Source organism: Haliaeetus albicilla, chromosome 27, assembly GCF_947461875.1.
Source record: "Haliaeetus albicilla chromosome 27, bHalAlb1.1, whole genome shotgun sequence".
NCBI classification, from domain to species: Eukaryota; Metazoa; Chordata; class Aves; order Accipitriformes; family Accipitridae; genus Haliaeetus; species Haliaeetus albicilla.
Window position 1 is genome coordinate 6048050 of NC_091509.1, and position 13124 is coordinate 6061173.

The 13124-nt window shown below is 38.5% G+C and overlaps 1 protein-coding gene across 17 annotated transcripts in view; it reads right to left on the minus strand.

The window, feature by feature from the left end:
* Positions 1-13124, minus strand: part of TENM2 (teneurin transmembrane protein 2) — an 848782-nt gene that overhangs the window by 12208 nt on the left and 823450 nt on the right. For all 17 annotated transcript variants that reach the window (XM_069772607.1, XM_069772606.1, XM_069772615.1 and 14 more), the window contains 4 exons: positions 11724-11878; positions 10355-11229; positions 3385-3560; positions 1552-1787 (listed from right to left, as the gene is read on the minus strand). In XM_069772607.1, coding sequence (XP_069628708.1) covers positions 1552-1787; positions 3385-3560; positions 10355-11229; positions 11724-11878 — 1442 coding nt within the window. The remainder of the gene's footprint in view (positions 1-1551; positions 1788-3384; positions 3561-10354; positions 11230-11723; positions 11879-13124) is intronic.

Here is a 13124-nt window from a genome sequence, read left to right on the forward strand (position 1 = left end):
CCCCCCATCTGTACCACTACAGCTGTCCCAGCTGCTGTAGCCTACCCTGCCTGCCACCTGCTCCCCCAATGTTCCGAGACACTCGCTCTATTTCATTCACTAAACAATTTATAAAGATGAATTAGAATAAATGAGATGCAAATAAATTCTATGCTTTCTCCCTCATTTTCAAATTTCATTTTCAGTCCACTCAACCTGTTATAATCTCATAGTGATTTTCATTTAAAAGAGCTAAATGGATATGTGATTATTGTTACAGGAACTAACACCAGACAATTAAATGTTGAGGTGTTGCTAGATAAAGCGGTGTTTTGATTTGCATAAACATGATGCGGGAAAACCCATCTCAGGCAAGGTTTCAGCTGTAAGACGTGTTTAACTTCAGCTAATTACCACAAGTACCTCTACTAAATTTTTAGTATTGAGAGTTAGGATTACAGCAATTTCATTTCAGGGTCCTATTTATTTTTATTTTGAACACCTAGTCAAAAATGCAGAGCTGATCTATTTTCTACCTATAATCAACTTCTGCAGGTCAACACATCAAAAATCAATTACACAGCCATGAAATGTAGTCATTAAGGATTAGCTGCTAATCTCATTCCATTTTTTGTCTAACCTTCCCCCTCTCCCCAATAGGTGCCTTCTGAGCATTTGTGAGAATAAGGAAAGACTTGTTAATTCAACACTGTTAATTAGATAGGAAAATATCAAAATGTAACATCTAAGTCATTATTTTTTTTGTAAATTACTACATAATTGTTTACATATATTGATCTAATGTATCATCTTGAACACATAGAACTGCATCTCATATCCAATGACATTGAAAGAATTATTAAAAGAACCAGGACTTGATCAGCACTACATTTCTTTTCTGCCCAGTATCTCAAAGCCCTTCCAAAACTTTATATACTGAAGCAGCCAGTGAAAGTTTAGGCACTTAAGGGGTGAAAAACAGGCCAGCTAAGCACAGAATGGGATTAATCCAGCTGCAGCAGATCTTTAATTTGGCAGGGGATGGATTACATGACCTGAGTGTCTTTCTTATCCTATGCTTATGACTTTGTAATTATGGCAATTATTTTCCAATTGTGCCATTTGGGAAAGAGAATAAACACAATATGCCTGTCTCAATGAATCTGTAGGGGGATTTTACAGAAGCAGAAGGTAACTGCTCAAGCTGTAATTGTGTTTACTCCCTAGGACTAACTGTGGTAAGTGTGCCATAGCATTTTTACAAATGGTGAGTGGTTGGATTTTTTTCCCCCCACCTTCAGAAGCAGAGTGACTTGCAGCAATATTCTGGGTATTTTTACCAACCTCTTTTGGAATACTTCTAGTAATGAAGCTTCTATAGCTGATTGTAGCAGATGATCCCATGCAGTTAACTGACCTCTCAAATAAAGAACAGATTGTCATAGCAAAGACAATCCCAGAGTTGTATGTTTTTAACAAGTAAAAATAGGAAAGACATGTCCTTCAAAATAGAAAATTAATTTTCTGCCCACAGAAGAAAAGACCATTATTATAATGACAGATTCTACTTACCCTGAGCTTTCTTCCAAACACAGTCACTTTGCCTTTAATCTGTTCCTTCCTCAGACGCCATTCAATTGAGTTTAAACCGTTTTCCATTGGTAGAGAAATATTACATCGTCCTATGGTGGGAGTCACAGTCCCAGCCAGGACATGAGGTTCGCTGTGAAAGCTAATGCTCATGCCATTGGCATACATCACTCTCAAAGTACCATTATTACAGAGCTGGTAGCTGTTCCTCACTTGATCTACAGCAATAATGAAAAGAAAATAATTTAGCTACTCCAGTCATAAAGAAAACATATAGCTTAATTTGATTGGTTTTTTATTGCACTCCTGTTGATGTTAAATGAAGTCAGCCTGCAATTACCATTTATGTGGTACTATGGTGGAAATTACAGATGTTACTGATTCATGTAAAGAACAGTAGTGTAACAGTGAGCCTGCAGAAAGATACTGTGTTTATTTCATTATGTTTTCCCTTTAGTCTTAATTGTGAATCAAAATGCACAGTGATATGTGTTCAACCACATAATTTATTTCTAATATGAACAAAAAACTCCTGAAAACTGAACTGCTGGATAAAAACCAAACCATTAAGTTCCAGGACAAAAAGGAAAAAAAAAAAAAAAGACTGCTGGACTCTTTATGAGTGGGAAGAAGTAAGCACCTCTTCTTTTTCTTTCCCTTTTTTTAAAAACTGTCTCCAAGCAGAGGCTTTGTACAGAATTACAGTTTGGCATTAAATCCTCAAGGTGTGAGGCTGCAGCAATGCAAGCTGGCAGCCACAGTCCTCCACTTGCCTGCCTTTCTGCCACCCCACCAGCAGTGCGCGAGCCTGATGTGCACACCTGGCCGTTCGGCTGTCGGAGAAGAGTTACAAAAATAATCCTGTACTTTTATGGCCGTGCAGTTCTGCAGCCGTTTGACATAGCCAAGTCTGCTCTCAGCCAGGATGGAGCGCTACAGTGTGTAACTGTCCCCAAAGCATCAATATTTGTCTGACAGAAGGACAGCATCTACGTAATTAATCATCTGGTATAAATGAAATAAAGTCTTTCTGACCAGACGTGTCGTGGTATAATAGTCTGTAAATGTTGACGTTTATGTCAGGAGGAGGCTATTGTTCAATGATGATGATGTTCTTATTCCAGTGACATCATATCTTAACTAAAACAAACCCCATCACTTGCCAAATTCCTTTCTGTCTATCTTTGATGACTGACTGTTTTTGCTTCACCAGATGCAATGCCTGGGCAGTGCTGGAAAGTTCCATGCAAACATTTAACCACTTTGTTGCTGATCTCTCCTGCCATACTTGGGCTGTAACGCTGTTCTCGGAAGTGCCAACTGTGGCAAAAGATCATCCATTGCCCTGATTGTTCTACCTTTTATTTAATGGTAGTGTATACATGTGGAAGATTTCATTTCTAATAGCAGGAGAATACCTGAGCCTTCTCTCCCCACAGGGATCTCTACCCAGGCAGCCAACATTCAGCAGTCAGACTGCAGCTCTGCGGCACTGAAGCCAGAACAAATTTTGCAGTGAAATAGAGAGAAGTATGTGAGTGGGTAAAGTGAACCTGACCCAAGAGGTAGCGGCAGGACTAACTTACACAAGCAGATAATGACCATACATATTTGACACAAAGCATGATCGTGAAATGTCTCTTACCTGTCCTGAAGACCTGTCATTTTAGGAATGAGCTTTATGGGAGTTTTTCTCGAAAACTTTATACATTTTCCCCCTGCTCATAAGTGTACTAATGACACGAATCTTTTGCGAATTGCTTTCTCAAATTGTGTGTGTGGTTAGGAGATGTGCCAAGAAGTGTGCTTTGGTACCTTGAACAACTGTATAGGAAGCCTCCACAGAGGAGAGATTTGTGATGACCGTGACATCGTCATCCCGATTAGAATTCTCAATGTCGATGGTAATAGACTTTTCCATTTCTCGATGAAGGCTAGTTACCACTCCAGTGGGACGTGTTACATTGGTCAGACGCCCTTCATGATCATAGCTAATAGAAAAGTTAGTGAGAGCAAAAAAGCATGAGGATATATGTTCATTTCAATACCCAATATATTAATAATGCACCACATTTGTGCAAAAAACCCAGAATGAAACAGATTTTCAAGAACATCCTGGCCATACCTATTTCTCTGTTCTTGAAAGAGTCTATAATGATGAAATAATAATTTTTAGAGATACTGATCTCAACTACATGAGTGTAAATCCAGGCTAGGATCTTTTAAATTATTAAATTAATTAATTACATTATTACAGATATACAGAGTGATATTTGGCTCAAACAATTATATTAGTAAATTCATCTGTATTTTAATAGTTGCATTTCACTCTAAGGAAGTAGACTTATGATGGATACTACAATATACAATTGCATACACTGCTCATTTGCAATTGAATACTTAGTGGGAGCTATTAAATATGGTCTTAAGTGACATATCAAGGAACAAACTTGCCATAAGAGATTAAAAAAGACATCAGCTTGAGAACATAATAATTTCATTTAGATCTTTCTTATCTTTGGTATCGTACTGCATTTGGGGGTCAGTATTTTGGCTCATAAAGATGAATGATGAGAAGTTAAAGCATAGGATAGGTTGGAGTTGCACAAAGGGCAGCAGTCAGCACTCAGAATATACCTTAGAGGATGAATTAAGTGCTCCAGAGGCATAAAGATTAAAAAAAAAAAAGAGAAAAAGGGCTCTCCATGAGTTTATTAAGTTAAATTTATTTAGAGGTATAAAGCCTGAGAATGGGGGAAAGAAGGAATGCTGGCTGAAATCAAATCATAGTGTTTCTCCCTTTCCTTTAGTATGCTATATTTGTGTGCATACGTATGCTAAAGAAGCAATCCCTTGGATCTTAAGGGCAAGAAATGGGGACCTGAAACAAAATCAGTATTCAAGTCTGACACTCTGCTTGCTGCAATTCTCTACTTGTGCAAGAGTCTCTCACCCAGCCGCTACCAAAGCGCACATACTTCTAAACAGCAGAAAGGCAAGAAAAAATGTCCTGTGTAGATAAAGGGAAAAGTTTAGGTAGAGATTGAAACCAACTGGTCATCCTTCGAACGTAGAAATCCAGGGAGCGGGAAGCCTGGAAGAGAACTGGTAAATCCATTGCACTGCCTGAGAGTAACAGAAGAGAAGAGGAGCACATTTAGTATCATGGAGCTAGCTGAGTTCTTTGTACATCGTGGTTAGCTGTAAAGATGAAAAAAATCAGTGCTTTCAACATGACTTTTTATAATTAAATCATTCAGAAACCTCAAAGTAGGCCACCTGAACTGTATAGCATATCTCCAAAATTAATACACAAATTGGCTCCTCAGTTAATACAAATATAAATTATGCCTTTCAAATCCATTGCAAATGGTTGCACCCATTCAACTGAATATTGGGGAGGAAGGAAAAAAAATCACCTGTGGAGCAACAAGCCTTACCAGAACCAATGGAAGTATTAGGCAAAGAAGGAAATCAATAAAAGAAAGAATCATGCGATCTAAAAGGGACCGATAATGTATTGTGTTCATTTCAGCAGTTCAGCATCAAATAAAGATTAAGCAGCATGATTTTTCTTAATAAAAGTCACAGATTTCTACCTATGTGTGTATATATATATATTTATATTTATACATTTTTTTTTTCTACCATACCAACAAGATACTGGATAAAAGATAGTAAGTTGAGATAATCTATGAAAGGGGGGTTGGTTAAGTCTATATAAAGGTCTTCACAAAAAAAAAAAAGAAAAAAAAGAAAAGTACTTGTAAAATATTGATGAAGGAAGAACTTTGTCCAGTCAAGCATCCATCTAGCAAGGAAAAACAAAAGTACAAAAAATGGACAATTTCAAAAAATCTCAAAGGTTAATAATGAGATACGTCCTAAGACTCTGTATGTGGACTACTTTGGTATGCTTAGTGATTAGCAGAGTGATGAGGAGAATGCTTAGGTATCAAATATTACAGAAGAGACAATGTTATTTAGGACAAACTAGAAAAGTCTATGAGTGGCTTCAGTGTCACGATGCAGAGCTTGGTGAACATCCAGAAAAATGGTTGGCGAAATTCCCCATCAGCAAATATATTTTAGGCAATGCAAATGAGACATTAATTTAAACTCTTCATTCACATTGCTGGGTTTTTAATTAACCCAGGAAAAATTCCTGGGGATTGCTGTGGGCTACTCACTGAAAATCTCTGTTCAAAGTGCAAGGGCAGTCTAAAAAGTAAATATGGATGAGGACATACAGAGACTGAAACAGAAAAATGAAAATATTCTAGTTCTATTTCTAGAAATCAGTGTTTTGCCCCCTGCCATGGGGCATGTTTCCCAGTGCTGGTCACAATTCTTGAAATCAGCAGTGGCAGAGATTAAAAGAGTTTATAAGCAAGTGATGGACATGCTCAAAGTGATACATACAGAAGTACTCTCTATGAAGATCTGCAGACCATTTAGTTTACAAACTAGACATATAAAAAAATCACTACTTAAATTATATATACGCCCTGCAATACCAATGTATAAAGAAGGCATTTCTACTTTATCCATTGCATCAATAAAATCCTATTGAAAAAAATACCTTAAAGGTAAAAAAATTAAAATTAATAAACCAGAAACCTTTTATGTACTACAAAATTTAGAAATGACATATTATTGAGAGGTTCCTTTTAGTTTATGTATTATGTGAGAGCAGGTGCATAGGAGAATACAACACCCAGACATTTATCTGAGTAATAAGAATAAAGCTATATAGGAATTAAATGGTTATATACCTTTCTTCCTCATGACATGAACCCGGCTCTAATGAAGTAAAAGAAGAAGATTTTGCAATGGAAAACATACTGATCGACCCGGGACTTCTTAGTATCTTCTTCAGAAGCAGCCACTACATATCACAGTCGATGACACAGCATCAGGCTAGCTCAATCAGATCTGATAAGGCAATCTTTATATCTTCAAATGAGGTGGGTTCTGGATACACTGAAATTCCTGAGCTTTTGTTACTGACTTCAGTTAGAGTAAGGTTTCATCCTACTACTACCAAGTTTTTCTACTAATAAAATTACAAGGGCAGAGATCCCTTCTTAATCCCAGTATCTTAAAAAACCAGCGTCTCCCTGTACCCACTACTAACTCGCTAACATACTGCTAATTGTGCCCAAGTCTGCCCGAGCAGGCAAAGGTTTCCCAGACGGCAGCTCCCGGGACAGCTCTGGGTAACACCGGCCACCGGCGCCCCGGGCAGACACGAAAGCTGTTGCCCGATTCTGCCTGCAGCCTGGAGATGTTGCCTGGCGGTCCGGTGGCTCTGAGCTGGCCACAGCCAGCTGGCGTCCGCTGGGCCACCGAACACAGCTCTAGCTCAGCCGTGAGACAGCTGAGCACTTGCTTGTCACCTTCTCAGATAGCTACGCGTATCTGACCTGTGCACCCCTTCAGTGGGCTTGTGATAATGCACTGGAGGCTGTTCTCCCATGTCCAGTGCGGGTACCTCTATATCTTCTGCAATTTTTGTTGCTAGTGTTCTGGTCTTTGAGGTTTGAGATGTGTACTGCTCGACAGCTTGCAGGTGGGAGCAGCTAGGACAGTGCTATAGACTGTACTGCAGAAAGAAGTAACGGCAGCTTTTGGCTTAGCATAGAGCAGGGCAAGGTGCAGATCCACATACATTTACATATATCCCTATTTTCTCTCCCTTACAAAACCCAAGCTGATTCAAGAAGAAAACTGCAGCATTCTCTTAGGATGCTCCCAAGACCAAGTGGAATACCACTGAGAACCACTTCAAAGATCTGTGCTTCATGCCCAAAACCAAGCTTAAATTACCTCGCATGAGTCTGCTGGTAGCTGTTATATTATTTAAGAGCCTTGCCTGTTCCTACTGCAAACAGACTGCATGCATATACACGTGCACTATAGTATAATATATGTATGGAGTGTGTATGCACACACACACACATAAAAATAGTCTGTGTATTCATTTCTCTGCATATACACATGCATACCTGAATATACTGCACAAATTTAATTCTGTGAGCATTTTCAGGGTACAATTCCAGATAAAAGAAAGGAATATACCCGATAGGATAGCATGGCACTTCAATGTCTGGTTGATATAAATGCACTAAAATAAATTTTTCATAAGAACTTCAGTTCATGTAGTATTTTACTACTTAAAAGACATTTGTTCTTTTCCAGTTCTGCTGCCATATTAACAATTTTGGGTATGGGTTATCTCTGTATGGATGCATGAATGTAATGGCACAGAAAACTATTTTGTTGTCCTTATAAACTGTCATTGGCTATTTCTTTCACCTTAAATTTATATTAACTTATAGCTACCAAAATAAATTGCATAATGATGACTACAGAATTTTCCCCTTGGAGCTGCTTTGAAGAACAAATAGAAACCAGAAGCCAGTACTGAGTGACTGTGGACTGTGATTGTTTAGGTTTGTAAATTTGATTTAAATGATTTGCATATTCTTATTAATAAACCCCTCAACTGTGGGGGTACATGAGAGGAGAAAGCATATTAAGGAGTTACTGTAAGTCAGCTGCTTGGGATCAGCCTAAAGGGGATGCCTCTGTTTTCCCGGTATTTTGTAATGAGTATCTCCAGTGCATATAGCCAACTTCTAGTCTTCACATAAGGTTTTCCATGCACATATAGAGACACATATTTTCTTTTAACATCTTTGTGAATGGCGTTTTATGGCTTTTTTTCTAACCTAGATAACAGTCACCATGTATAGTTTATTTTATGCAGGCACTATAAAGTCTAAGCATTTTTAATGCAAAAAATGTCTATACTACCCTCTCATCTATGGGGTCTATGCTTATGAGAATGTATGTACAAATCTGGGAGAAAGCAAGTTATTTCAGCTGCCTAATCAAAGTTACTAATCATCTAAGACAGTACCTCAGGTTCTACTATTTAGACCTAAATGTGGTACTTAACTTCCACTGACCTGAGGCAAGGGTTGCACATCTTCTCTTATTTGATCTTGGAAAAAAAATCTAGTCAACATGTCAGCACTATCTACACGTTAAATTATATTTTCAGATGCATCTCACTAAGACATCAAAGCACCTGCCTTCTATAGTTACTTAGGAATCATTGTACAATTTTTCTAATAAATCATGCTAACTTAGTACTTCATGTGATTCTCAGCCACCGGTTATACCAGTTTTGTAACTTGTAACTATATGACCTTTTTTAATGTTTCATTGATTTTCATGTAGAGTTTTAAATTACTTTGCTTTTTAATTTTCTACAATTAATTGCTGGTGTTTTGAGAAATAACTAGTTTATCTGACTTCTGATCTGAAACCTGAGCTAGCTAGTGAGGAAAAAAACAACAAAAAAACCTACCTAGAAGGGCATCCACATCTCATCAGCAGTCAGGTGAGATTTTACCACCATCTAGTACAGTGATCTTTTACTTGATCTTGTAATCAGCAGATAATACCTTCATGCGTTCACGTAACTGGATTATTTTTGTCACTAACGTGTGGTAAAGAAATACTGTTTGCAAAATATTAAGGAGAAAAAACCTCCTCATCTCTACCCGCAGTGGTTCAATTTCCAGGGCCACATCAGAAGGGGACCACGAGAGGGCACTGCTTTCCTTTTTACAGGAACAAAACACATAGTGGACAAAATACTGATGTGCAATGCTGATTTAGATATATTTTGAGCAGACCGAACACAGTTCTTTTTATTCCTGCATTACTTATGTTTTCTCTAAGAAGAAAGAAGGTGGTAGCCAAGACGAAGGCCTTAATAAACTAAAATAGGTGTGCATCATTGCTGGTCTGTATCCTTAAAAATAACCCTACAATTTAAAATTAAATATAAAGCCCTATTCATCCTTTCTACCCACTGATTTGAGAAACGGTATTTAGTAATCATTAATTTAACTATTTCGAACAAAATATATAGCATCAGACTTGCCATACTTATATATATTTTCAATATACCATTTAGCTTCTATCTTTAAAATTGTTTTGATCAATAAATGGCAATAAGACTACTAAGAATAGGATAAGTATAAATAAAAATCGGACTAGTTTTTCTAGATTTTTAATATACTTTTGAACTTCATCTCTGATGAATTTCATTTAAAGAGGAAGTTCTGCCTTTCTAATCTATATGCTCATGAACACCGGTGTGCTTTTGGGTTATCTACAAATTATGGAAGTTACACCAGGGGTCTGACAGATAGCTGGGGATCTAATTTCCTCACTTGTCTCAAGAATGAACAATCAGTGAAGTTAATCAACATTTTAACAACCATGAGTAATATATGAGTCTGAACAGAAAGATACATAATCTGAGTTCCGAAAGAAACTGCGGCACTAGGGTTCCTAGAGAAAGGCAGCTCAGTAGGAGCCGTGGATGGCTGGGGGCTGGGCTGGATGTGGAGAATTACCTGCGGCCGCGCTGACAACTAAGAGCAGGGACCCAATCTGGTAAATCAAACGCACGTTTCTGAATGTGGTACACAGTCCTTCGTGCTGGAGGTGGGGGAGCTTCCCCACTGGCCTCACACTGCGGGCAGGAGTTTAGGTGGTGTGGTACCCACCTAAAGGACCCGGCAAAACCGATGAAATCAAGAAGCCACTTAATCATTTCCAGTATCATACTAGAGTGAGATGTAATGGCCTTACTCGGTATCAGTGAAAAGCCTACAACAGATTTCAGTAGGGTCAGTTTAGGGCCTACTCACTACCATGTGAAAAATAAATGTATGCTTAATATATCCAAAAACATTCTTACTCATAAAATGTTGTCCATCCTGTTTCATCACTCTTCGTTGCTAAGAGACCACTGTTTCCGTTATATGTCATTAATCCGAGCTCCAGGGTCTGTGTTGAGACTAGCTTGAGTCCACCATTAGTGCCAACAGCCAGCGTGACAATCTGATTATCCGGCATCAGTAAATGGCGGGGCATCCCACTGGCATCCCGACGGACCTTCAAGGAGTTGCCATTGTTGTCCATCACCTCCGTGACATCGTTATCGCTGCTATAGGTGAAATTGTACAAGTACTCCCCGGTAACGAGGCTGAGAGTGTACTGGTGAATCCCATCAGCATTGAAGACATACAGCTCCTGTTCTCCTGGAGATGCAGCTTCATATTGGTTAAAAGAATTAAGAATGGGCCTGTTTTTACTGACAGCCCTAATGCGGATATTTCCAAGATCAGCTATGTAGATGGTACCATCTGGGGCCACAGCTAAGGAAGATGGTGAATTTAAGATGGCATCAGTGGCATACCCATCATCCCCAGAATAGCAATTACAGTTGACATCATTTTTGCAATCACAGTCTGAAGCTGCCCCTGCAAGAAGGCATATTTCTCCATTGGTAGTTACCTGGCGTAGCCGATTAATTTTTTTTTCATCTGTCTCACTGATGTAAAGAACTCCTGTGTGTGAGATGGCAATGGCACTGGCTGATTCAAGTGCAGAATGAATAGCCAGTTTGCTAAGAGAGTAGTCTATACCAGGAACCTGGCAGTGCATGGGGCGTCCAGCAATAATGCTAACTTGATGATTTTCTGTGATCCGTAAAATAACATTGTTCTCTAGGACATAAAGTGAGTTGTCCATGGGATTGACAGCGAGATCAGTAGGCCACTCCAGCCGTACCTATGAGTTGCACAAATTATTACTGTAAAACTCACAACTGAAAAGTACACTTCTAGTGTTTAAAATTCCATGTGTAACAACAGCAAATTAGTGAGGGGTTTATCAGCGTAAATCATGAAACCAAGTCATGAACGGCAACTATTTCAAACAATGATTTTGTTTTTCGGAAATATTAAAGCTATGTGCAGTGGTAACTTTGGCTAATTGTGTTTCTGTGCAAAGAACGAATGCTACATTGTGGAAGCTCTACAATAATTACAGAAAAACAGGCAATTAAGACAATAACTCCCATTATCTCACCATTATTTCTCTATAGTTGCATAAATAACCTGTGTTAGCCACAGTAAAAGGATGGTTCACTCATTTCAGTAACAAATCAAATATGCTATCATCTTGTGCTGCATAATGTATTTCTTAAGTGGCCAGGCAGTCATCCAAAATAGATGCCCATCTCTTCTAAGGCAGAGAAGAAAATAAATGCAGTAAGAGGCTACCTGGGTGACATCCATGCTGGAATCGCAGCTGAGAGGTCGAACAGCAGTTAGGTCATTGGAGCCCAGCAGGGTTGATATAATTCCATTCTGATCCACTTTTCTAATCATAGTGGCATCAACAAAATACATGAGTCCATACTTATCCACTGCAATTCCTGCAAATATAAAAACCAGGTATCAGTGAAGCAGTGAGGCTCCTAGCTTCAAGGCAGGCTTCATCTTATTAACAAGTTTACAAGATGGTCATGTTTGTTCACTTCCCTTGTTCTTTCCTCCCTTCCAACCTGAGCACAGGTCCTGGAACCCTCCAAGTACCTGTAGTTCTGCTGAATAAATGGCATCAAGCAGGTTTATCCTTTGGGGCTTTAAAGAAAACCACAGAGATCCCCCAAATATGCCAAAGAGCCAGCAGAATGCATCAGCTTATTTGTAAATTCAAACTCTCTATGACATGGTACATAACCCCACAAAAAAAAAATTACCTCCTAAGTTTTAATCTGAGAAATCTGAGGTGTTGCTTTCTTCATCTGAAGGATCTAATGAGGATGAAGAATATTTAGAAATCTTTTGAAATTGCTTTAAAAATTTTGAAAAATTAAGAGGACATTATATTCTTTCAGGATGTTTTTTAATTCGTTGACCTGTTGCAGTAAGGAATACGGGAAGAACATCTGGTGTTTCCAGATGAAGACACAGGGGTTTCCACCCTAGAAAAAAATGAAAGGTTCAATGCCTGTCGCATTGGGAGTCCTTGGAGAGGAAAAGCACAGAATGAAAGGGTGCTCCCTTGGAGGAACAGAAGGATGCTGCTGCCTGTTGTGAAGGAGGGCAGACTTTTTCTCACTTGCCTTTCCTGCTTTGATTTGGCACACTGCCTTGCCCGTTTCTTGGGCTGAAAATAAAATATTGATCTAAAAATTTTGTCTTCAAATGGTTGAAGTGCTCATCCTATTGGGCAGTGAGAGAAGATTCAGCTTTGTCTTCTTAACTTCTATGTAGAGGCTTAACTTAAAACATGCAAGCAGCTCTGTCCTGTTAATATACTCTGTATGTATTAACTATCACCTATACAAAGAAACAGGACCTTTCATTTTTATTCACTTTTATGATTATCTAGTTATTTTCAACCATTGAAATAAAACCCAAAGATGTTTGAAACACCTGGCAATACACCTGATTAATTCATCCTTACAATTAAGATGAAACAATGGAACAAAAAAAAAATCTTAAAAAGAAACACATCCCCAAATCTCTACATCCTCTTGAAAACTCTTTGTTAAAAATTAGAAACTGGATAGGGCAAAAATCCTTTTGTTTTTCCTCCACGTCTGAAGAAGGGGATACATAGAATAAAAACTCAGAAAAAAGCTAGAGCAGGCAGTTTTTTTCCCCTAAGACTGT